The sequence below is a fragment of the Dipodomys merriami genome, unplaced genomic scaffold, assembly GCF_024711535.1.
Source record: "Dipodomys merriami isolate MVZ:Mamm:240054 unplaced genomic scaffold, mDipMer1.0.p SCAF_39, whole genome shotgun sequence".
Lineage (NCBI taxonomy): Eukaryota > Metazoa > Chordata > Mammalia > Rodentia > Heteromyidae > Dipodomys > Dipodomys merriami.
In genome coordinates, this window is record NW_027205492.1 from 7,789,086 (window position 1) to 7,810,350 (window position 21,265).

The window sequence follows — 21,265 nt, forward strand, 5'->3', positions numbered from 1 at the left end:
CTGCAAGGAGGGAGAGAGAGGAGGGGGGATGGAAGACGCTGCAGGGGCGGGATGGACAGAGGGGGGACAGAAGACACTGCAGGGGAGGGAGAGAGGAGGGGGGACAGAAGACGCTGCAGGGGAGGGATGGACGGAGGGGGGATGGAAGATGCTGCAAGGAGGGAGAAAGAGAAGTGGGGGGACAGAAGACGCTGCAGGGGTGGGAGAGAGGAGGGGGATGGAAGACGCTGCAGGGGCGGGAGAGAGGAGGGGGGACGGAAGACGCTGCAGGGGCGGGAGAGAGGAGGGGGGACAGAAGATGCGGCGGGGGCGGGAGAGGAGGGGGGACGGAAGACGCTGCAGGGGAGGGATGGACGGAGGGGGGACGGAAGACGCTGCAGGGGAGGGATGGACGGAGGGGGGACGGAAGACGCTGCAGGGGCGGGAGAGAGAGGAGGGGGGACAGAAGATGCGGCGGGGGCGGGAGAGGAGGGGGGACAGAAGATGCGGCGGGGGCCGGAGAGAGGAGGGGGGACGGAAGACGCTGCAGGGGCGGGATGGACGGAGGGGGGACGGAAGGGGCGGAGGGGGAGGGATGGATGGAGGGGGGATGGAAGACGCGGCAGGGGCGGGATGGACGGAGGGGGGACGGAAGGGGCGGAGGGGGAGAGGAGGGGCGGAAGACGCGGCAGGGAGGCCGCACTCCCACGGCTCGGGCCTTGTCAGCCTCCATCACCTCACAATGACAATCCACGGACTGAAGCGAACCGGCTCGGAGACCAGCGAGTATTTGGAGGTGGGAAGCGGGCCGCGCCCAGCGAACGGGCGGCTCGCTGGCCCCTTGGCCCACCCACCGCCCCAGCGAGGTGAACGGAGAGGCCGCGGGCCGAGGGCCCCTCCCGGCCTACAACTCCAGGCCACGCCCCCTGGGCGTGGCGACGCTCGGCGGGCCCGCCCCGCAGGTAGAGCCCCGCCCACCGCCCCGCCCAGTTCTGCACAGCCAGCCCAGGTCTCAGACAACTTCCTCTTCTGCTTGGGGACTGAGTCCTCCACCCAGCTGACCCAGTTCTCCGGCACTTCCAGCTTTCTTTTCCTTCTTTTAGTTTTTACCTCGTTTCTTGTATTGCGAGCAGGAAATGTTTCCTCCCTTGTCCATTTCTCCCTGCTTTTTTCCTGTTATACTAGAATCCTGCTGGGCGCCGGCGGCTCACACCTGTCAACCTACTCCTTAGGCGGCTGAGGTCGGAGTGAGGCTCAGGGTCTGAAGGGAGCCTGGCCATGAGTCCTACCTCCAAGTAACCACCAAAAAGCCAGCAATGGAGCTGTGGCTCAAGTAATAGTCTTGAGCAGAATAAGCTCAGAAGGACAGTGCCCAGACCCCGAGTTCAAGCCCTAGTACCAACATTTAAAAAAAAAAAAAAAAAAAAAAGCCAGGTGCCAGTGGCTCAGGCCTGTCATCCTAGCTACTCAGGAGGCTGAGATCTGAGGATTGAGGTTCAAAGCCAGCCCGGGCAGGAAAGTCCATGAGACTCTTACCTCCAATGAACCACTAGAAAACCGGAAGTGGCTCTGTGGCTCAAGAGGCAGAGCACTCACCTTGAGCTGAAGAGCTGAGGGACAGCGCCCAGGCCCAGAGTTCAAGCCCCGTGACCGAGAAAAAAAAAAAGTGATCACAGACCCAAAAAAGAGAGACCCAGGCCGGACAGGGAAGAGAGGGACCTGGAGAGGGGAAAGTTAGGAGGCCAGAGCCAGGTGGCTGGGCCATTTGTAGTGCAGTCCATGATGGCTGCCAGGGGCCTCTGCTGGGCTAAAGGGCCCAGATCCCACAGGGCCCCTGTGTGCCAGGGAAAACGGTGGCTTTTCTTGGAGAGTGGGAGGCAGGAGAAACACTTGCAGATGCTAAAGAAGGAAAGGAAATTGCCATGTGAGAAGGGCATGGAGCAAGAGCCCATCCCGCTGCCGCATGGCCTGCGCGACCAGTCCCCAGTCTCTTCAGGGCCACTCCCAGCCTCATCTGGCAGCCTTTGGAACCCAGGTGGCTCCAGTCTGTTGTATGCAGAGCTTTCTCCCTGGCTAGGCAGGATGGCCAGGCCCTGCATTGACAGGCCCCGAGGGAGCTCCAGAGCCGAGGGTGGTTACACCGGGGACGTGGTGGCCGGGCGGTGCTCAGGGAAGGAGGAAGGCCGGCTCATCTTCGCTCCGGGCTACCTGCTCTGGGCCCCACCCAGCTCACTTGGACCCTGATTCTGAAGCTGGCCAGCAAACAGCTTACATCTGGGGCACAAGGCTACATCACTGCCTGTTTTCAGGCAAGGGTGAGACGTTGGGACAGGTTTTCTAGATTAAGGAGGAAAGCAGAGGTAGGGCCTCCATTCTCCATGGAACCTCCCTGAACAAAATCTCCTTTCCTCGAAGTCAAGATAAACTCTGAGCCAGGGTGGGCTCAGGTGATGCCTGAGTCATGATCTAATCAACCTGTTAACCTGAGAAAGCCGGTGCTTAGAAATCCAAAGTTGCTCAACCTGAGCCCAAAGGACTAGAAAACTAGTTTGGAACATGGAGAAATGGAAATGGCTCTGGGGTATGGAAAAAATTGCTCAAGATGAGTTGGGGGGGGGGGGGGGGAAGGCAACAAAAACCTGAACTCGAGAACCTAGATTGCCAAGCAGGAGATGTGGATTTCTCTTATCAGTCAGGCAAAGATAAAAAGTTAGACAATAGCCTCTATTAGCCAACTCTGGAGAAGGAGCCCTCAACTCCTTGCTGGTGAGGCTATAATTTAACCTTTTCTGAGGACATTTAGACAAGCCTATCAACATTTTTGTTGTTGTTGGTGGTGGTCGTGGGGCTTGAACTCTGGGCCTGGGCGTTGTCCCTCAGTTCTTCAGCTCAAGGCTAGTGCTCTACCACTTGAGCCACAGCGCTACTTCTAATTTTCTGGTGGTTTATTGGAGATAAGACTCTCATGGGAAGGGGGGGGAGGGGAGGCCTGGGAAGGTGGCTCAGTGGCAGAGCGCTTGTCTTGCATGCATGAGGCCCTGGGTTCAATTCCTCAGCACCACATAAGCAAAAATAAAAAAGCCAGATGTGGCACTGTGGCTCAAGTGGTAGAGCGTTAGCCTTGAGCTGAAGAGCTGAGGGATAGCGCCCAGGCCCAGATTTCAGGCCCCACGACTGGACCAAAAAAAAAAAAAATCTCATGGACTTTACTGCCATGGCTGGCTTTGAATTATGATCCTCAGATCTCAGTCTCCTGAGTAGCTAGGATTACAGGCGTGAGCCACTGGCTCATTATTTTCTGTATAACATATCTTCTGACCTGGGATGCAAAGATGGTTTGATGAGACCAGAGGAGTGGTTCTGTGGTAGAGCACTAGCCTAGTGAGCACCAGGTCTGGGTTCTACCCCAGTATTGCTAAAGACAAAAATAAAAACAATGACTGTGTGTAGGCTATTTATTGACATTGCCTTGAAACTTATGATAATCGAACCTCAGTGGCCATCCTCAGGCCCCCTTGCTGGGTAGATGATAGGATTATGACAAAATTCAATTAAGGGGCTGGGAAGGTGGCTCAGTGGTAGAGCGCTTGCCTTGCATGCATGAGGCTCTGGGTTTGATTCCTCAGCACACATAAAGCAGAAAAAGCCGGAAGTGGCGCTGTGGCTCAAGTGGCTGAAGAGCTCAGGGACAGTGCCTAGGCCCAGAGTTCAGGCCCCATGACTGGCAAAAAAAAAGTCTTCAATGACCAGGCCCTGATTTCAAGGCCCGGGACAGGCAAAAAAGAGTCTTCAGAGGAAGGTGTGTGAGGGGGAATAGGTCACAGGCTTTATGAAAACAACAGTGAGCCCTGAGACCGCCTTTTCAGGGCAGGGAGAGTGGGCAAAGGGCTGTTTGATTGGGTTACATTGTATGCAGCATGGAAATGTCACAATGAAACGGTCCTGTACACCTAATGTATGCTAGCAACAACAAATCTTCAAACAAAGTCTTCGGTCCTGCAAAATATTGGAGACTTGCAGGTGCAACTCAGCATGTGGCCTGTTAATAGCAAGGTCTTAAAAACAAAAACAGAACCAGCTGGGTGCAAAATGATCTAAGTGTGGTGGCTCACACCTCCAGAGGGAGTTTGAGGCCAGCTGGAATGCACAGACTCTGCCTCAAAAACAAAGCAGGCTAAGCAGGGGAAGGTGGCTCAATAATCCTAGCTACTCGGGAGGCTGAGATCTGAGATGACCCTTTAACGCCAGCCCAGCCTGTGAGACGCTTATCTCCAATTAAGCACCAGAAAACCAGAAGTGGCACAATGGGTAGAGCTCTTGCCTTGGGCAAAAGAGCTCAGGGACAACGCCTAGGCCCTGAGTTCAAGCCCCATGGCTGACAAACAAACCATAATGGCCCAGACTATTAAGGGAACTTGGTGTACATGAGGGAAATGATTCTCAAATCACTGTAACTCTTAGCTGTGTTGGTGAGTGTGGTGGTCTCTGCGTGGTATTAGAGGGACACACTCACCAGCCTTCCCAGCTGTATCTGTGGATACTAAAGGCCATCTGCAGGGCGGTACAAGACACTGAGGGAAGTATCGGCTTTAGGGAAAGGCGCTGGAGGCCTGGGACGGGTACTTTCTTTGTCTGTTTGTCACCTTTTTTGCTTGTAGCGAGGGACAGGCACCCACAGAAAATGCAGGCATGCATGAGGTTTTGGACATGTCAGATGAGCTCAGAAGGCCAGAAGCCCCTGTGCCAGTTTCACCCAGACCCCAGACATCGAGGGGGAAGCGGCGGCCAGAAGAGGGCGCCGGAGGACCACGCCTGGGGCCTGTGCACCCAGGGCAGGAGGCCTCGGGCTAGGAAGGCTCAGGGCCAGGAGGCCGCGTGGTGGGAGGGCGTGACACCGCAGCCTCCACAGGGCCACCACCCGCAGCCTCAGAGGCACTTTTGAGTTTGAGGCCAGCCTTGCTAAGGAGTGAGATTTCCTGTGAGTTTCCCGGCTAGAGGACCGACGATGCCTTCCATGGCGGTACCTTGGGAAGGCCCGGCTGCCACCCAGGCCTCCCAGCCGGATAAGTTAATCAGATCTAAGCAGGGGGCTGGGAGGAAGGCAGCCTCCCCTCCCCCTCCCCTCCCCTCCCCCTCGCAGGTGCTTGCAAGCCTTTGAAGGAAGCTGGCTAGTAAGGCCCCCACAGTAGGTGTTCCTTTCCTTGTCCTTACTTCTCCAGGAGACAGAAGCCACCTGTTCCTTACCTAGGGAAACTGAGGTCAGAGAGGTTTGCAAACTCCAGCTGGCAGCCCCCCAACAAGCAATGGATTTAGTTCCTACTACCTGCTTTGACCAGACAGTAGGTACTGACAGCTGAGTCTGGTGGCACCACCTGTAATCCAGCCCTGAAGCGAGAGGATCGAGTTCCAGGCCTACCTGGGCTTCACAAAACAACAGCAGTGCTGTGGGTGGGGTTGGGTCCGGCATCAGTGAACCAGGTGACTTTGGTTTGACTTTGGTGGCTGAGGTCCTGCTTGAGAAAGTGACTTCATTTCCAAAAGAAAGCCTTTTCTTTTGGTGTGTGGTGCTGGAGATTGGCCCAGAACCTTCTGTAGGTTAACTATCAACGCACGTGCTCGAAATATATCATTCATATCCGACTTACGTAACGGTGACCCCTGTTATACCACATCACCTTTGTAATAACAGATAATTTTTTTCAAACAGAAAAAAAATATCCTTCATATGAAAAGGGATTGAAGCCTGGCGCTGGTGGCTCACGCCTAATCCTAGCTACTCAGAGGCTGAGATCTGAGGATCACAGTTCAAAGTCAGCCCAGGCAGGAGAGTCGGTGAGACTCTTATCTCCAATAAACCACTCAGAAAACCAGAAGTGGTGCTGTGGCTCAAATGGAAGAGCTGAGGGACGGCGCCCAGGCCCCGAGTTCAAGGCCCAACCAAAAAAGAAAAAGAAAAGGGCTCCAGTTTAAAGCTGTCCCCTCCTTAGGAGGCGCGCTGGGGTGCAGCCCCGGCCCGGCCGGGCCCGGCCCAGCACTCACGTCGAGCTTGCCGCCTCCCCCGTGCTCCCGCCTCCGTTCCTTAACCTTTGTCTTTGACCTTTGGAGATTCATCCATTCATTCGTCCGTTCGTTCGTTCAGGAGACGAGGATCTTGGCAAGCGGGCCAGGCTGGCCTGGGACCCCGCGCCGGCGGGCGGGGTGCGCCCTGCGGGGAGAGGACCGGGCCCCGCGGCGGCGACCTTGGGGAGGGGGCGCGCGAGGCGGCCTGCACCGCGTCTCAGCACCGGCGAGGCCGAGCGGGGAGAGGCTGGCGGCCGGCAGGTGCCGGGGTCCTGGGGTGGGCAAGGCCCGGCTGGGAGAGGAGAGCGCAGGCGTGTGGGCTCCCGCCGCGGCGGTCAGCCCGGTGCCCGGTGAGCCAGACGCACGGGCCGGGCCCCGGAGCCGCGTGGACCCCCGCGCCCCGCCCCGGGACGCCGCTCCGCGCCCGCGCCGCCGCCCAGCCATTTCCGCAGGTGTGGGCGTCCGCGCCGCCGCCAGGGGGCGCCAGGGGCGCCGGGACGCGGGCCCGGGCCGGAGGGGGCCGTCCAGCCGGCCACGGCGGTCCCTCCCCGCGGAGACCCGCTGCGCCCGCGTCCCGGCCGGCCGGCCTGCCCGCCCGCCCGCCGCGGGGAGACCGGCGCCGCCCGCGCAGCCGGCGGCCGAGGAACCCCGAGCCGGCTCCCAGCGCCACGCGGCGCGAGCCCCACCCGCCCAGGCGCACCTGCTTGGGGCGTGGCCTCCCGCGAGGCGCGCCTTTGATTGGCGCGCTATTGACAAAGGGGCGTGGCCGCGCCCCGCCCGCCCCGCCCGCCCGCAGTGGAGTACTTAAGGGGGTTGGCCGCGCGTCCGCGCGCACCGCGCCGCAGCCGGCCCAGCGAGAGCAGCTCTGCGGACCCCCGGCGCCCTCGGCCACGATGCCGCGCTCCTTCCTGGTCAGGAAGCCTTCCGACCCCCGCCGGAAGCCCAACTACAGCGAGCTGCAGGACTCGGCCCCGGGTGAGCGGACGCGGGGGGCGCGCGGGGGCGCCCGGGGGGGGGCCGGTCGCGGCGGGGCGTCCCGGGGAGGCCGGGCCGGGCCCGCGGGCGCGGGCAGGTGGACGGGGGTCGACGGGAGGGGGGAGGCCGGCGTCGCGGCGGCGGCGGCGGCGGCGGTGGTCCGGCCCGGCCCGGCCCGGCCGAGGGGAGGCCGGGAAGTCCGGAGTCCGGGTGGGGGCGGGGTGGAGGCCGGGCCGGTGGGGCGGGCGGGGGGCCCGGGCCCGGGGGTGCCGCCCTGCGCCCCTCGCCCCTGCGCCCCTCGCCCCGGGCCCGGGGGGGCGGAGGTGGACTGCGAGCTGACCCTGCCCTGTCTTCTCTCCCCGCAGAGCTCACCTTCCAGCAGCCCTACGACCAGGCTCACCTGCTGGCCGCCATCCCGCCGCCCGAGGTGCTCAACCCCACGGCCTCCCTGCCCACGCTTATCTGGGACTCCTTGCTGGTACCCCAGGCCCGGCCCCTGGACTGGGGCACCCCAGAGCCCCAAGAGAGCCCCAAGGCCCGGGAGCTGACCTCCCTGTCGGATGAGGACAGCGGGAAGAGCTCGCAGCCGCCCAGCCCGCCCTCGCCGGCCGCGTCCACCTTCTCCTCCACCTCCGCCTCTTCCCTGGAGGCCGAGGCCTACGCCGCCTTCCCTGCCTTAGGCCAACTGCCCAAGCAGCTGGCCCTCCACCCCCGGCTCTCCGGGGCCAGGGACCCCCAGGCCCGGAAGGCCTTCAACTGCAAATACTGCAACAAGGAATACCTCAGCCTGGGCGCCCTCAAGATGCACATTCGCAGCCACACGCTGCCCTGCGTGTGCGGGACCTGTGGGAAGGCCTTTTCCAGGCCCTGGTTGCTGCAGGGCCACGTCCGCACCCACACCGGTGAGTGTCCCTGTGCCTCCCCCCTCTCCCCCCCCGCCCCCCCCCCTGGCCGTGCCTGGGGCTCCAGCTCCCTTCCAGCCCAAGGAGGGGGGTTTGGTCAGAAGTAGGCCTGGCGGAGGGCAGGGGCAGGGTGTCAGAGAGCAGGGTGTAGGGTCGGTGCCTTTCCACCCTGCCCTGCAGATCCGAGAAGGAGCCCGTGACACCTTGTTGTTTCCTGCCGCACAGGATGCGCCCACCTTCCCCACCTGTGCCCCGCTCCTGCCTGGCCAACACCCTGGGGCTGGGGGGGGTATAGAGCAGGCACCCAGGAAGAGTGCATGCCCAGAACCCAGGCACAGGGCTTCCAGAAAGTGCCGGTAGCCCTGGGTGGGCCTGTTCAGGCCTGAGGGATGGCAGAGCTGAAGGTGGGGAATCCCCGCACAGCCCCTGTTGCCAGGATCCCTTCCCACCCGGCCCAGGCCCATGCCACATGGAGTGGTTCAAAAACAATGCGGAACTTTGTGCTGAGGCCTGGCAGCTGCCCCTTCAGAACCTGAATGGTGGAGAATGTTGGGGGGGGGGCGTTTAGAGAGAGCCTGTGGAGGAAGAAGGCCCAGGGTCACAGCTCCGTCCTGAGTCAGGCGCCCGAGGGCCACAGTTGGCTCAGGTGGCTGACCTGAGCAGTCTTCGGGCCTGGCACCCCGTGGACGAAGCCCCCCCCCCCGTGCGTTCTTCTACTGAATGCACACATAGCGCAACCTGTAAAGGTCCAACAAAGGGGACTCCATTTGGAGAGGGAGTCAAGCCCTTGGGGTGCTCTGGGGGCCCCAGTCCTGCCCTCCCACACAGACATTATTTGAATGCAAAGGCACGGCTCCCTCAGCCCCCATTGACATGCGCCCATCCTCCTGGACCCCATTGTGTGCTTAATGGTTAGGCACAGTGGGGGGAGAGGAGCAGGTGCACCGGGCAGTGGTGCCCGCACCTGTTCCCGCCGCAGCTGCTGCCCATGGTGTGACAGGCCCTTTTAATCCGGGGGTATCGCATGTACGGTGCCCCCCTTTGTCCCCGCCGGCCTGGTGCCGATTTCACACTTGCCAGGAGCACCAGAAAGGCGGCTGAGGGGCGGAGGGAATGGGGGGGTCGCGACAGGGTGCCATGTGCTCCACAAGCCTTTAGTTGACTGTCAACTAATGACTGGGTGGGAGGCCTGCAGCGGCCCCCCCCCCCCACCAGGGCTCCCACCCTAAGGTGGCGGCCTCCCACCCTGCGGTCCCCTGGGACGGTCCCGCCTGGCCACACCCGCTAGGCCTTGGCGATTCTTTGCCAGCTGGTCCTGCATTCCAGCACTGGCCTGGAAGGATGTTGAATGTTAGAGCGGTGCTTGGCCCCGTAGGAGCTCAGTAGATGTTTCTCTGATGAGTTTTGATTACTCCTGGCTGGGGCAGGGGCTGGCTCCAGGGTCCTTGGCAGTCTTTTGGGCTGTTCTGTGTGGTGCCTGTGCTGAGGCTTGAGCTCAACGCTGCGGCCTGTGTTCTTAGTGCTCAGTAGCTGGCTGGAGCGCCACCACGTGAGCCACACTTCCAGTTCTGGTTTTGTGCTGGCTCATGGGGATGTCTTGTGAGTGCTTACGGAACACTTTCTGCATGGTTCGCACCTGGGAGACTTCACACACCTTGTCCAGGGCCACAGACTTTGGGGTCCCAAGCTGAGGCTCAGGCCTGTGCCTGGGGCTCCTGCCGGACGGGTTTGTCTGAGGCGCAGCCCAGCCAGTGCTGAGGTGGGGAGGGGGGACCCTGGAAGTCTGCCCCTCTAACTTGGGCCCCAAAGACAATAAAGTAATGGCCACAAGGGCCTTGCCTTGCTCAAGGCCTGGGACCTGCTGGGGGGTCCTGGAGATGCCACTGGGCTTCTGTGCCTCAGTTTCCCCCTCCCTACTGCGAGGCGTGCAGGAGGATCGCGTGCCTGTGGAGTGAGTCAGTAGTCTGTTTGTGGGGCCCCTCTGCACCTGCGGGGTGTGAGGATGCATGGCCTGCGCTTAGTCACGGTCCTGACTCCCCAAGGCGAGAAGAGAGGCCCCGGACACGGCCGCTTCCCTGGGCCGTGGGACTCTCCCGGCGCCTCACCCCCCACCCCTGCGCTCTGCCCTCTCCCCAGGCGAGAAGCCCTTCTCCTGCTCACACTGCAGCCGGGCCTTCGCCGACCGCTCCAACCTGCGCGCGCACCTGCAGACGCACTCGGACGTGAAGAAGTACCAGTGCCCTGCCTGCGGCCGCGCCTTCTCCCGCATGTCCCTGCTCCACAAGCACCAGGCGTCCGGCTGCACCGCGGGCCCCCGCTGACTCTCCCTGCCTGGGCCAGAGGCTCCCGAGGCTCTGGAGCTGCTGTGTGGCCCACAGGACTCTGGCTCCAACCTCTGCCCTGGCCTTGGAGGGTGGCTGCCCACCCACCCGCCACTGTGGAGCCACTCACGCAGGCCCAGGCCCGCTGGGTTTGCACATCCTGAGCTGTCAGCTGCAGCCGCTTTCCAGCTACAGAAGCCATCAGACTGGACCAGGACACTCCCACTCCACTCAGGGGACCCCACTCTCCCCTTCCCTCCCCCCAGGAACCCTCAAGCCACCTTCCTGGGTGCAACTATGCAGCGATCGTGGGACAGGAGTGGGCAGGAGGCCGCCTAGCCTGGGGGTGGCCCCTGTGTGTCACGGTGACACCTGGTTTACTCTCAGGAACTGAGTGACAGCCCTCAGCCTGTCCTGTCCAGGGGCCACAGCCTGGCCCCAAGGCCCCAGACCCGCTCTGGGACCCACAGGTGTGGGAGGAAGATGTTTACATTTTTAAAGGTACACTGGTATTTATATTACAAGCAGCATTTTTTGTATTGAGGAAACATTTTGTATAGTTATATATACAGTTTATTGATGTTCAATAAAGTGGTTAATTTATATGTTAGCAGCGTTCCCTGGCCCCGCGGGGTGGTTACGGGGCGGGCACTAATGGAAGGGCAGAGGCCGTGGAGCTGGGTCCTGCCTGGCGGGGAGTGGCAGCCCCTGGCCGCCGCGGCCTGGAAGGAGACACTGGATCCAAACAGGCCACAGGGCCACAGCTGGCCGTGGCTGTGCGCCCCTGGGCGGGCTTCCGGCCGTCCTTCCTGCCCCCTGGGCCTCTGTCAGGCAGGCCCACACCTCGTCTGGCTGCTGGGTACCAAATGGCCTTTGATGCCAGGAAATTGGCCGGCTGGAGCCAGGAGGGTGAGAAGCCGGGCCAGAGGGTAGGGGTCACCGGACTTCCTGCTCGGATGGGGGGCCGGCCGCCTGCCCGGCTTAGGGCAATCACGGCTGGCCGCTGCTGCTGCTGATGTCACCTCGGGGGGCCTCCTGGGGCCAGCAGAAAATGAGTGTCCTTGCTGAGGACAAAAGGTGCCAAAGGTGCCAGTTTCCTGCGGGGCGTCCCGGGCAGGCTGCGCCCCAGCTCAGCCCAGTCAGGCCGGGATGGGGGCGGGACCGGCGGCGGCGGGGGTGGGAGGGTCGGGGGAGGGGGGAGGGCTCCAGGCTCCAAGGGAGAGATGAGTCTTTCTTCTAAACAGGAAATGGTGACCCGCAGGCCGGAGCAGCCCTTAATGGCTTGCAGCTTTCCTCTCCAAAGGGGGGAGAAAAATGTTCTCTGACAATCACCAAATTGTGGTTGGCGTCCCAGAAGGAAGTTGGGGGGGCTGAGGGCCGACTGTGTCCCAGGCCCTGTGGGCCCCTGTGGGTCAGAAGGTCCCCCAGTGGGTGCTGAGGCTATGGAGTGAATGACCTCATACAGGCCCCGCGGGACCGGCCTCTGGGAGGCTGGCCTGAGGTCACCCCAGCCTGAGCTACCTGAGCCCAGTCACGCTGGACTTCAGGTAGGGCTGGCTCACGCTCCCAGTACCGGAGCAAGCAGCCCCCCCCACCCCTCCCCAGCTTCTGCCTCTGGAATGGGGAAAAGCCTGCTTCCTGCCCAGACCGAGATGAGGTGTCATTTGCTCGTTCACTCACTCGGTGTCACACTGTGGCACTGGGCATATTGGCCCAGGTCTCAGCCCTGGGGGACAACTGCCCCCCCCCCCGCCCCTGTGCTGGGGGAGGGATTAAGTCAGCGTCTCTCCCCCACCATGCTGGTGGAGGCTGGGAGGTTGGAGAGCAGCCCCCGGGCTTCCTGAGCCCTGGGAGGACTGCCGTTCCACCACGGCCTGGACGGGGACCAAGAGAGCTGGGGGAGGCTGCGAGGAGCAAGGCAGGGGCCGGGCGGGGCCCAGGAGGACCCGGCTCTGCTCTGACATCTGGGCTGGGAGGTGGCATTTTTTTTTTTTTTTTTTTTTTTTGTCGGTCGTGGGGCTTGAACTCTGGGCCTGGGCGCTGTCCCTCAGCTCTTCAGCTCAAGGCGAGCGCTCTACCACTTGAGCTACAGCGCCACTTCCGGTTTTCTGGTGGTTTATTGGAGATAGGAGTCTCATGGTCTTTCTTGCCCGGGCTGGCTTTGAACCGCGATCCATTTGTCCCCGCTTGGAGGCCGGCCCCAGGCCTTTCTTGCTGAGGCTATTCATCTGGGGGAGGGGGCAGGGTTTAGGGTCAGGGAGGAGGAAGTGTGTGGGGACAGGTGACAGTGCCCTGGCCCACGGCTGTGTCTGGGTTTGTGCCCCAGCCGTGGAGCTCCTGGCTGGGAGACCAGTGGATGCCACTGCCCGGCCCGCAGCACAGACACAGCTCAGCCAGACAGCCAATGAAAGTGGGTCCCTGGGGAGGAATGGGGGGGGGGAAATGCGTGATGGGGGCAGGGGGGAAAGTGAGGTGTGTGTGTGTGTGTGTGTGTGCGCACGCACATGTGTGCTGCTACTGGGGCTTGAACTCAGGCCTAAGTGCTTCCTGAGCTTTTTTTGTCGGTCATGGGTAAACTCTGGGCCTGGGCGCTGTCCCTCAGCTCTTCAGCTCAAGGCAAGCGCTCTACCACTCCCAGCTTTTCTGCTTATGTGGTGTTGAGGAATCAAACCCAGGGCCTCATGCACGTAAGGCAAGCACTCTACCACTGAGCCACCTTCCCAGCCCCTCCCTGAGCTTTTTTTTACTCAAGGCTGAGCTCTACTACTTGAGCCACAGCTCTACTTCTGGTTTTTTGATGGTTCATTGGAGGTAAGAGGCTGTGATTCTTAGATCTCAGCTTCCTGAATAGGTAAGGCTAGGATGATGGGTGTGAGCCCCTGGTACCTGATAAGGTTTTTAAGTTTAATTTGTTCTTGTTATTATAAAGGTGATATACAAGGGGGTTATAGTTGCATAAGTCAGGCAGAGTGCATCTCTGCTGGGTGCTGGTGGCTACACCTGTCATCCTAGCTACTCAGGAGGCTGAGATCTGAGGATCATGGTTCAAAGCCAGTCCGGGCAGGAAAGTCAATGAGACTCTTATCTCCAACTGACCACCAGAAAACTAGAAGTGACTAAATTGGTAGAACACTGGCCTTGAGCTGAAGAGCTCAGAGACAGTGCCCAGGCCCAGAGTTCAAGCCCCACAACCAACAACAACAACAAAAAGAGTGCATTTCTTTTTGGACAATGTCACCCCTTCCCTCATTCCACCTGACAATTTCTTAATTTCTTTTTTTTTTTTGGGGGGGGGAGACCCTGAGCACTGTCCCTCAGCTCTTTAGCTCAAGGCTAGCGCTCTACCACTTGAGCCATAGCAGCACTTCTGGCTTTTTCTGCTTACATGGTGCTAAGGAATGGAACCCAGGGCCTCGCCTCATGCATGCAAGGCAAGCGCTCTACCACTGAGCCGCCTTCCCAGCCCCCACCAGACAAGTTTTTGAGACAGGGTCACTACATGGCTCAGGCTGGCCTCAAACTCTCGGTCTTCTGACATCCTCCTCCTGAGTGCTGGGATCACAGGTTTCTGCACCCTGGGATTGAACTCGGGGCCTCACGGGTGCATTCCCACCCACCCTGGGCTCAGTCATCCATGGTGACTGACCCGGCATGGCAGCAGCATTTGGGGAGGGCTCTGACCCGGGATGGGCCCCCACGTCCTCGTCTTGTTCCGTTTGCCTGTTCTGAGTTGCCGGTTCCTCACCAGGCCGGTGCTGCGCCTATGTCCCCGGGTGCTGCTGTGCTGAGACACAGCTGTGGGTCGGGGTGTGGCGCCAGTTCTCCTTGTCCAAACCGCTCCTGCATCCCCCCAAACCCTCACCCTGGCTGGGCATCAGCTTACATTGATTGCCACCACACGGGCTGTCACCTGGGTGGCCTTGACCCTGGAGAGCTGCGACCCCTCCATCCCTGTCCACTTTGGCCATTGGCTTCCTCCCCAAGAGCTGGCCCCTGTGTTGGGCAGCTGGGCGCTGAGGCCCAGTGGGGGCCCGGCCGGCGGGACACAGGGTCTGGCCTGGACATTAGATCCCCCCCCCGCCCCCCGATTTGCTCTAAAATGACTCCAGGAAATCAAGGGCTGTAAAGGGTCCGTGTGAGCATCCAGGCGGGCTGTCTCGCAGCCCGGCCACCTCTGGGCACATCTGGGGCCTATTAGTGGCCCGGGCAGCTCTCAGGGGTTCCCTGGGCGGGGTGTGGGCGGCTTGGCTGGGAGCGGCAGGCCTCGCTCTCCGGGGCTTCTGACGCTCAATGTTAGACATGTTATGGGAATCTGTTTTTTGTTCATTAAAAACAAAAAAAGGAAAAATGAGACTATGAAGCTTGAGGAGCCTGTAATCCCGCCCCCCCCCCAAGCTGCCCAGCCTGGGTGGGACACGGGACCTTGGCCCCAGACTTAACAAAAGGCAGGGCTGGGGCTCAAGAAAGCCGGGCTCGGTGGCTCATGCCTGGAGTCCTAGCTACTCAGGAGGCTGAGACCCAAGGATTGGGGTTCAAAGCCAGCCTGGGCAGTAGAATCCATGAGACTCTAATTATTAAACTCTCTAGTTAACCACCAAAAAGAAAAACAAAAACCAGAAGTGGAGTTGTGGCTCAAGTGAGAGAGCACCAGCCTTGAACACAAAGCTCAGGGACAGCGCCCGGGCCCTGAGTTCAAGCCCCAGGGCCGGTACGCATGCTCGCATGCTCACACGCACACCCTTTGGAAAGCAACGTGTCTCAGAGAGGTGGGTGCCGCCAGCATCACACCGCGCCACGCACCTTGGGTCCTTCTGAGTCTGTTGTCCCTGCTGCTGGCCTCCTGCATGTGCTGCTCTGTTTCCCCAGCCCTGGGCCTGGGCAGCGTGAGGTGAGGGCTGTGAGCGGAGTGGTGGGAAAGGGGGGCCCAGCCTGGTAGGGGGGTTCCGTGCAGCCCTGGCAGACCACTACCTGCCAGACTTCCCTTTGCCTGCATGTGTGTGTGTGTGTGTGTACCCCACAGTGCCAGCCCTGCCCCCGCCTGGGGCACTGGGGGGCACAGGGATGCTCACCGTGTGGGGGTTTGGGGGAGACACGCTGTCTCCCCCCTCTTCCCCTCCTCCTGCTCCCCCCCACCCCCCACCCCCCACCCCCGCCTGCGCTGATGACAGGCAAGCAGCGCCCGGGATGCAGGATGGCTTTATCCTACAGCCAGAGGAAGGAGCCTGGGAAGAGCTGCGCTGCTCCCGGCTCTGTCCCCCGCCTCCCCCCAGCCTCCCCCCCATCCCCGCCTCCCCAGCCCCCGCCCCCACCTCCTCCCCAGCCTCCCCAGCCCCCCACCTCCTCCCCAGCCTTCCCCGCCTCCCCTCTGGCCTCCCCATTGCCCCCCCAGCCTCTCCCGCCCCCGCCTCCTCCCCAGCCTCCACCCACCTCTTCCCCGGCCTCCCCCCCCAACTCCCCTCTGGCCTCCCCATGCCCCCCACCCGCACCTCCCCAGCCTCCCCCTCTAGCCTCCCCTCTGGCCTCCCTGGCCTCCCCCCAACTTCCCCCCGGCCTCTCCCCCTGCCTCCCCCCCACATCCCCCTGGCCTCCCCCCCCCCCCCAGCCTTCCCTGGCCTCCTTTGCCCCTGGCCAGCCCTGGGCCACCATGATGCCTTCACACCCTGCCGATCAGCCATGAAGATTTCATCTCCAAACCAAACCACTCCACAACTTCCCGGATGGAGCTTGAGGTCCTCCCCTCCCCTCCCCTCCCCTCCCCTCCCCTCCCCTCCCCTCCCCTCCCCTCCCCTCTCTCTCTCCCCCTCCCTCCCCTCCCCTCCCCTCTCTTTCCTTTCCCTTCCTTTTCTTTGTGCTTTTGTACTCAAGGCGAGCACTCTACCTCTTGAGCCACAGCGCCACTTCCGGTTTTCTGGTGGTTCATTGGAGTTAAGAGTCTCAGACTTCCCTACCCAGGCTGGCTTTGAACCTCGATCCTAAGGTCTCAGCCTCCTGAGTAGTGCCGGCCCACACGTCTTTTTGAGGAGCTGGATCTGGTTGACTGCTGGTGGCCGCAGCCGAGTTCGGCAGGTTTACCAGGGCCGTGGAGATCGCGAGCCTCTATCGCCGGCTCCTGAGCCCAGGGGAGGCCTGGGGAGTCCCCCTGGAGGAGCTTTGGGGTGAGCCGGACCTGGCTTGCGTTTCTTCTGGGTGCAGCTGGTGCAGTCCTGGGGTCAGGGGTGAGCAGGTGCCAGGTACCCATGAGCAAGGTGGCCGGGCCAGGCCCGGTGCAGGGCTGGAAATGGCCGCTTCGCACACGGAGGCCACGCAGAGGGAGAGGCCGGGGCTGCGCTTTTCAGCAAGTAAATTCCAGAAAGATTCAGCCAGGCAGAGGATGTGGCAATCCTCAGCGTTTCAGGACCACACCGATAGTCTGGAATCATTCCCAAGGAGCCTCAGGCAAGATGGTACCGAGCCTTCCTGCCAGATTCCTATCTGCTCTATGGCCTACTGCTGTGTGAGCTCTGGCAGGTGGCTTGCCCTCTCTGGCCTCTACTTCCTCATCCACCTTCTTCCTCAGGTGGGGTGGATTCGGTGAGGAAGCACTTGTCCGGGCTTGGCGGCTTCCTGCCCCTGGGGATAGTGGCCTCGGGGCCCCGGCCGCGGTCCTGCCCGTTACCAGGACATAGGAAGCGGCTTGCCCGTGTGGCAGACGGCGGCCGGCGGCAGCGGATGCCCATTGTTTCAGGCCCTGGGTTCTCATCCCTCAGTCTGGAGGCTGCGTGGCCTAAAGACCCCCAGGCCTGGCGTCCCCAGCCCCAGTGCACCCCTCCCTCCCTGCAAACCAGGCCTGGGCACACAGAACCCCGTCATGTACCCGACTCCAGGCTCCGGCCCCAGCACCACAGCAAGAAAAACCAGAAAGAAACCAGAGGGCCGGACGCGGCGGCTCACGCCTGTCACCCCAGCGGCTCAGGAGGCTGAAATCTGTGATCTCGGCTCAAAGCCAGCCCAGGTGGGAAAATCCACGAGGCTCTCATCTCCAGGGAACCACAAAAAGCTGGAAATGGGGCTGGGAAGGTGGCTCAGTGGCAGAGCGCTCGCCTTGAGCAAAAGAAGCTCAGGGACAGCGCCCAGGCCCTAAGTTCGAGCCCCAGGACTGGCACATAAATAAAATCAAAGAGGAAGGCCCTGGGCGATGCTCAGAGGCAGGGAAGGAACTCTGCCCTTGGGGCCTGGTGCTCCCCCCTCCTCCTCCCCCGCCCCCCCACCTCCTCCTCCCCCCCTCGTTTTCCCCGCCCCCCCGCCTCGTCTCCCCCTGCAAGCTGCCCACTCACAGCCCCTTCCTCTTCCCCAAAGCTGGAGCTTCGGCTGCAGGGTGGCATGGTGGCTGCTGGCCGCTGGCCCTTGCAGCCGGGACCTGGAATCTCCATCATGTGTGGTCCTTTTCTTTCTGAACAACATAAGCACACACACTCACACACACACACACACTCACACACACACACACACACACACACAGGAACAGTTTCACATTTAACACAGCAGTAATCCCCCTCTTCTCCTCCCCCTCCTCCTCCCCATCTTCTTCTTTTGCCAGAACCAGGATCTGAACACAGAACCTCACACGCCCTGCCCGCCTGCCCAGCAGGAGCCACATCCCCGGCCCTTCTTGCTTTCATCACTTTCCTAATAAGCTCCTGCTTTTCTCTCAGGCTTGACCGGGACCACCATCCTCCCTTTTATGATTTCCAGGCAGCTGGGATGGTAGATGCGCATTGCTACACCACTACACCTGGCTTCATATTGGTTGAGATGGGGTCTCAAACTTTTTGCCAAGGCTAGCCTCAAAACTCGGTCCTCCTGATCTCCACCTCCCAAGTAGCTAGGTTGATGGGTGTGAGTCACCGCGCGCCAGCTACTAACTGCTCTGAGCTGGGGGTCTCACCACGCAGCCCAGGCTGGCCTTCAGATCTCCATCCTTGTGCCTCAGCCTTCGAAGAGCTGAGATTACAGGCGTGAGCCACCATGCTTGTCTCGTCCGTGTCTTTTGGCCATGTGATTCCTTTGCGTGTTTATGTTCTCGGTGCTGGAGATGGACGCCCGGCCTCCTGCATGCCAGGCGGGCACCTGACCGCCGAGCCACCCACGCTCCACGGAGACATTTCAGGAGGGAAGTGTGTGTGTGTTTCTGGAAATTTCTCCAGACTCAGTTGGCGTGCAGCAAGCTGTGGGAGGTTCTTTCTCTGGGAAGCAGACGCAGGGTGCTCCTGCCCTTTGGGATGCGGGGTCTGTGGCGGGTGGAAGCCAGGCTTCTCTGCTCCGGGCAGCAGGGGGCTCTGCGGGGAGGAGGGCGGGGCCGCGGCCCTGGGCCCGGCCTCAATGCAGAGACCTGGGTCCCCCCTCCCCAGCAGGCGGCCCGTCCTCAGTCCTCGCCCTGCCTCCTTGTCTGTCTGTCTGTCTGTCTGTCCTGGCTGAGGTGGAACATCTGGCTCTGGGCCGGGCGGCTGTGGACGCGGCCTGCGGAGACACACAGGGCTGTTGCGTCACACTCCATGTGACAGGTGAAGGCACCGGGTCACAGGGGAGCCCCCATCCTTCAGCAGAAAATGGCTGTGCGAGGATTTGAACCCATCCCTCAGAGCGGGGAGTGCTCTGGAGTGGTGCATGTGCCGTGGGAAAGCAGGGGGGGGGTCGCTGGCTTAGCCAGGGGCCCTCCCAGGACCGCAGTGGAAGAAGGTGCTGAGGTCAGCCAGTGCAAAGGGCCTGGGGTTATCAATGTGCTGTGTGCATTGAAGGAATGGTAGGAGGTCAGAGGCTGGAGGAGGGAGGGGGAGAAGAGTGGGGGAGGAGAGCAGAGCTGGCCTCGCCCTGGGCCAAGGTGTTTGGATTTTGTTCTGCTTTATCCTAAGCCACGAGGAGTGTGGCTTCCCTCTGCCTGTGACAGGAAGTGGCTGGAGACAACGAAGGAAGTGGAGGAGCAGAGGCACCTGCTGGCCTGGGGTCAGTGCCACTCAGCTGGAGAGCTGGGGGCGCGGGGAGGTGTCCTCCATGGGGGGCCGGCTTCCGTCTCTCTCCCTGGCCTGCAGCAGCAGGGAAACTTAGCCCATTGCTCTGTTCTTTCTCAAGGCCGGTGCACTTGAGCCACAACTCCACTTCCAGCTTTGTTGGTGGTTCATTGGAGATAAGAGCCTTGGACTTTCCTGCCCAGGCTGACCTCAACCAGAGATCCTCAGATCTCAGCCTCCTGAGCTGCTGGGATGACAGGTGTGAGCCACTGGGGCCCCGTGTCCACCTTGTGCATCAACGTACGTGTGCACACACGCATGCGCGCGCATGAGTGCACCCACGCTTCTAACTATGTGGGGGGCAGGGGGAACACAGGGGGAAGGGAAGATGGCATGAGCCAGGGTGGAATACTGTGCAGGCGTGGATGAGACCGCCCGAGGCGCTGGCGAGCCATAGGGCTGGGGGCAGGGCAGGAGAAGGCAGCCGACCCGGGCTTTGTGAGCGAATTAGAACGCATGCGCGTCTCAAATACCACGGAGGGAGCCCTTGGCAAATTCAGTTCACGGCAGAAACTAGCGAAGGGTGACCCGAGCCGGATGCCGGCGGCTCACGCCTGTCATCCTCGCTACTCAGGAGGCTGAGGTCTGAGGATCACGGTTCAAAGCCAGCCCGGGCAGGAAGGCCCCTGAAACTCTTCTCTCCCGTGAACCACCAGAAACTGGAAGTGGCACTGTGGTTCAGGTGGTAGAGCGCTCGCCTTGAGCTGAAGAGCTGAGGGACAGCGCCCAGGCCCAGAGTTCAGGCCCCACGACCGGACCCAAAAACAAAACAAAACAAAAGGCTTTTTGGTGGTGGTGGTGGTGGCAGTGTTGGTCGTGGGGCCTGAACTCTGGGCCTGGGCGCTGTCCCTCAGCTCTTCAGCTCAAGGTGAGCGCTCTGCTGCTTGAGCCACGGCACCACTTCTGGGTTTTTGGTGATTCATGGGAGAGAAGAGTCTCAGGGACCTTCCTGCCCGGGCTGGCTTTGAACCTCGATCCTCAGGTCTCTGCCTCCTGAGTGGCTGGGATGACAGCGTGAGCCATGGGTGTCTGGCCCATGAAGGCGTCCGCCATGGGGGAGTTCTCAGGAAATCGGGGGACCCTGGGCGGGGCCCACCCTTGCGTGCAGAGGAGCCAATGGCCTGGAAACCTTCTGCCCTCCTCCCCCTCCCCCCTCCCCCTCCCCCTTCCCCCCCCCTCCCCTGCCGGCCTGGACAGTCCTTCTGCCAAAGACATGAGGGAGAGGGGAGGGGAGGCGGCTCTAGCCTAGCCAGTCCTTGAGGGCTGAGCCCGCGGGCCTCTCCCAGCCGGCCCTGCGCTCGGCCTGTCCTTCAGCGGGAAGGACTCACCCCCCCACCCTAGCCGCCGCGGAGCGGTGGAAAGCAGGGAGGAAGGGTTAGGGAGGGCGGCCGGGCCGTTCCGGCCCCGGGCCTGGGCGCATGCGGCCTCTACATTCTGGAACATGCTTCCTTCAGATGGAGACCAGCCTTGCCCACCGAGTTCCCCACCAGCCAGAACGGATTTCACGCCCTGGCCAGCACCTTCCCCCCCCCGCCCCCCCCCCGCTTCCCTCCCCATGCACCCCAGCTCCCCCTGCCTCCCCCCGCCCCCCCTTCCCTCCCCCTGCACCCCAGCTCCCCCTGCCTCCCCCGGCCCCCCGCTTCCCTCCCCCTGCACCCCAGCTCCCCCTGCCTCCCCCCGCCCCCCGCTTCCCTCCCCCTGCACCCCAGCTCCCCCTGTACCCCAGCTCTCCCTGTACCCCAGCTCCCCCTGCCTCCCCCTGCCCCCCCTTCCCTCCCCCTGCACCCCAGCTCTCCCTGTACCCCAGCTCCCCCTGCCTCCCCCCGCCCCCCCTTCCCTCCCCCTGTACCCCAGCTCCCCCTGCACCCCAGCTCCCCCTGTACCCCAGCTCCCCCTGCCTCCCCAGCTCCCCCTGTACCCCAGCTCCCCCTGTACCCCAGCTCCCCCTGTACCCCAGCTCCCCCTGCCTCCCCAGCTCCCCCTG

General features: G+C 61.9%; 2 protein-coding genes across 2 annotated transcripts; both read left to right on the top strand.

Moving 5' to 3' along the window:
- Nucleotides 1-721: 721 nt before the first annotated feature.
- LOC138805161 (basic salivary proline-rich protein 2-like) lies at nt 722-6,847 on the top strand. The gene is made up of 2 exons (XM_069989746.1): nt 722-941; nt 5,967-6,847. The coding sequence occupies exons 1-2, from the start codon at nt 722-724 to the stop codon at nt 6,845-6,847; spliced, it is 1,101 nt and encodes a 366-aa protein (XP_069845847.1).
- Nucleotides 6,848-6,932: 85 nt separating this feature from the next.
- Snai1 (snail family transcriptional repressor 1) lies at nt 6,933-10,824 on the top strand. The gene is made up of 3 exons (XM_069989985.1): nt 6,933-7,014; nt 7,380-7,916; nt 10,053-10,824. Exons 1-3 carry the CDS (start codon nt 6,933-6,935, stop codon nt 10,235-10,237), a joined length of 804 nt encoding a protein of 267 aa, XP_069846086.1. The 3' UTR covers nt 10,238-10,824.
- The last annotated feature ends 10,441 nt before the right edge of the window (nt 10,825-21,265 follow it).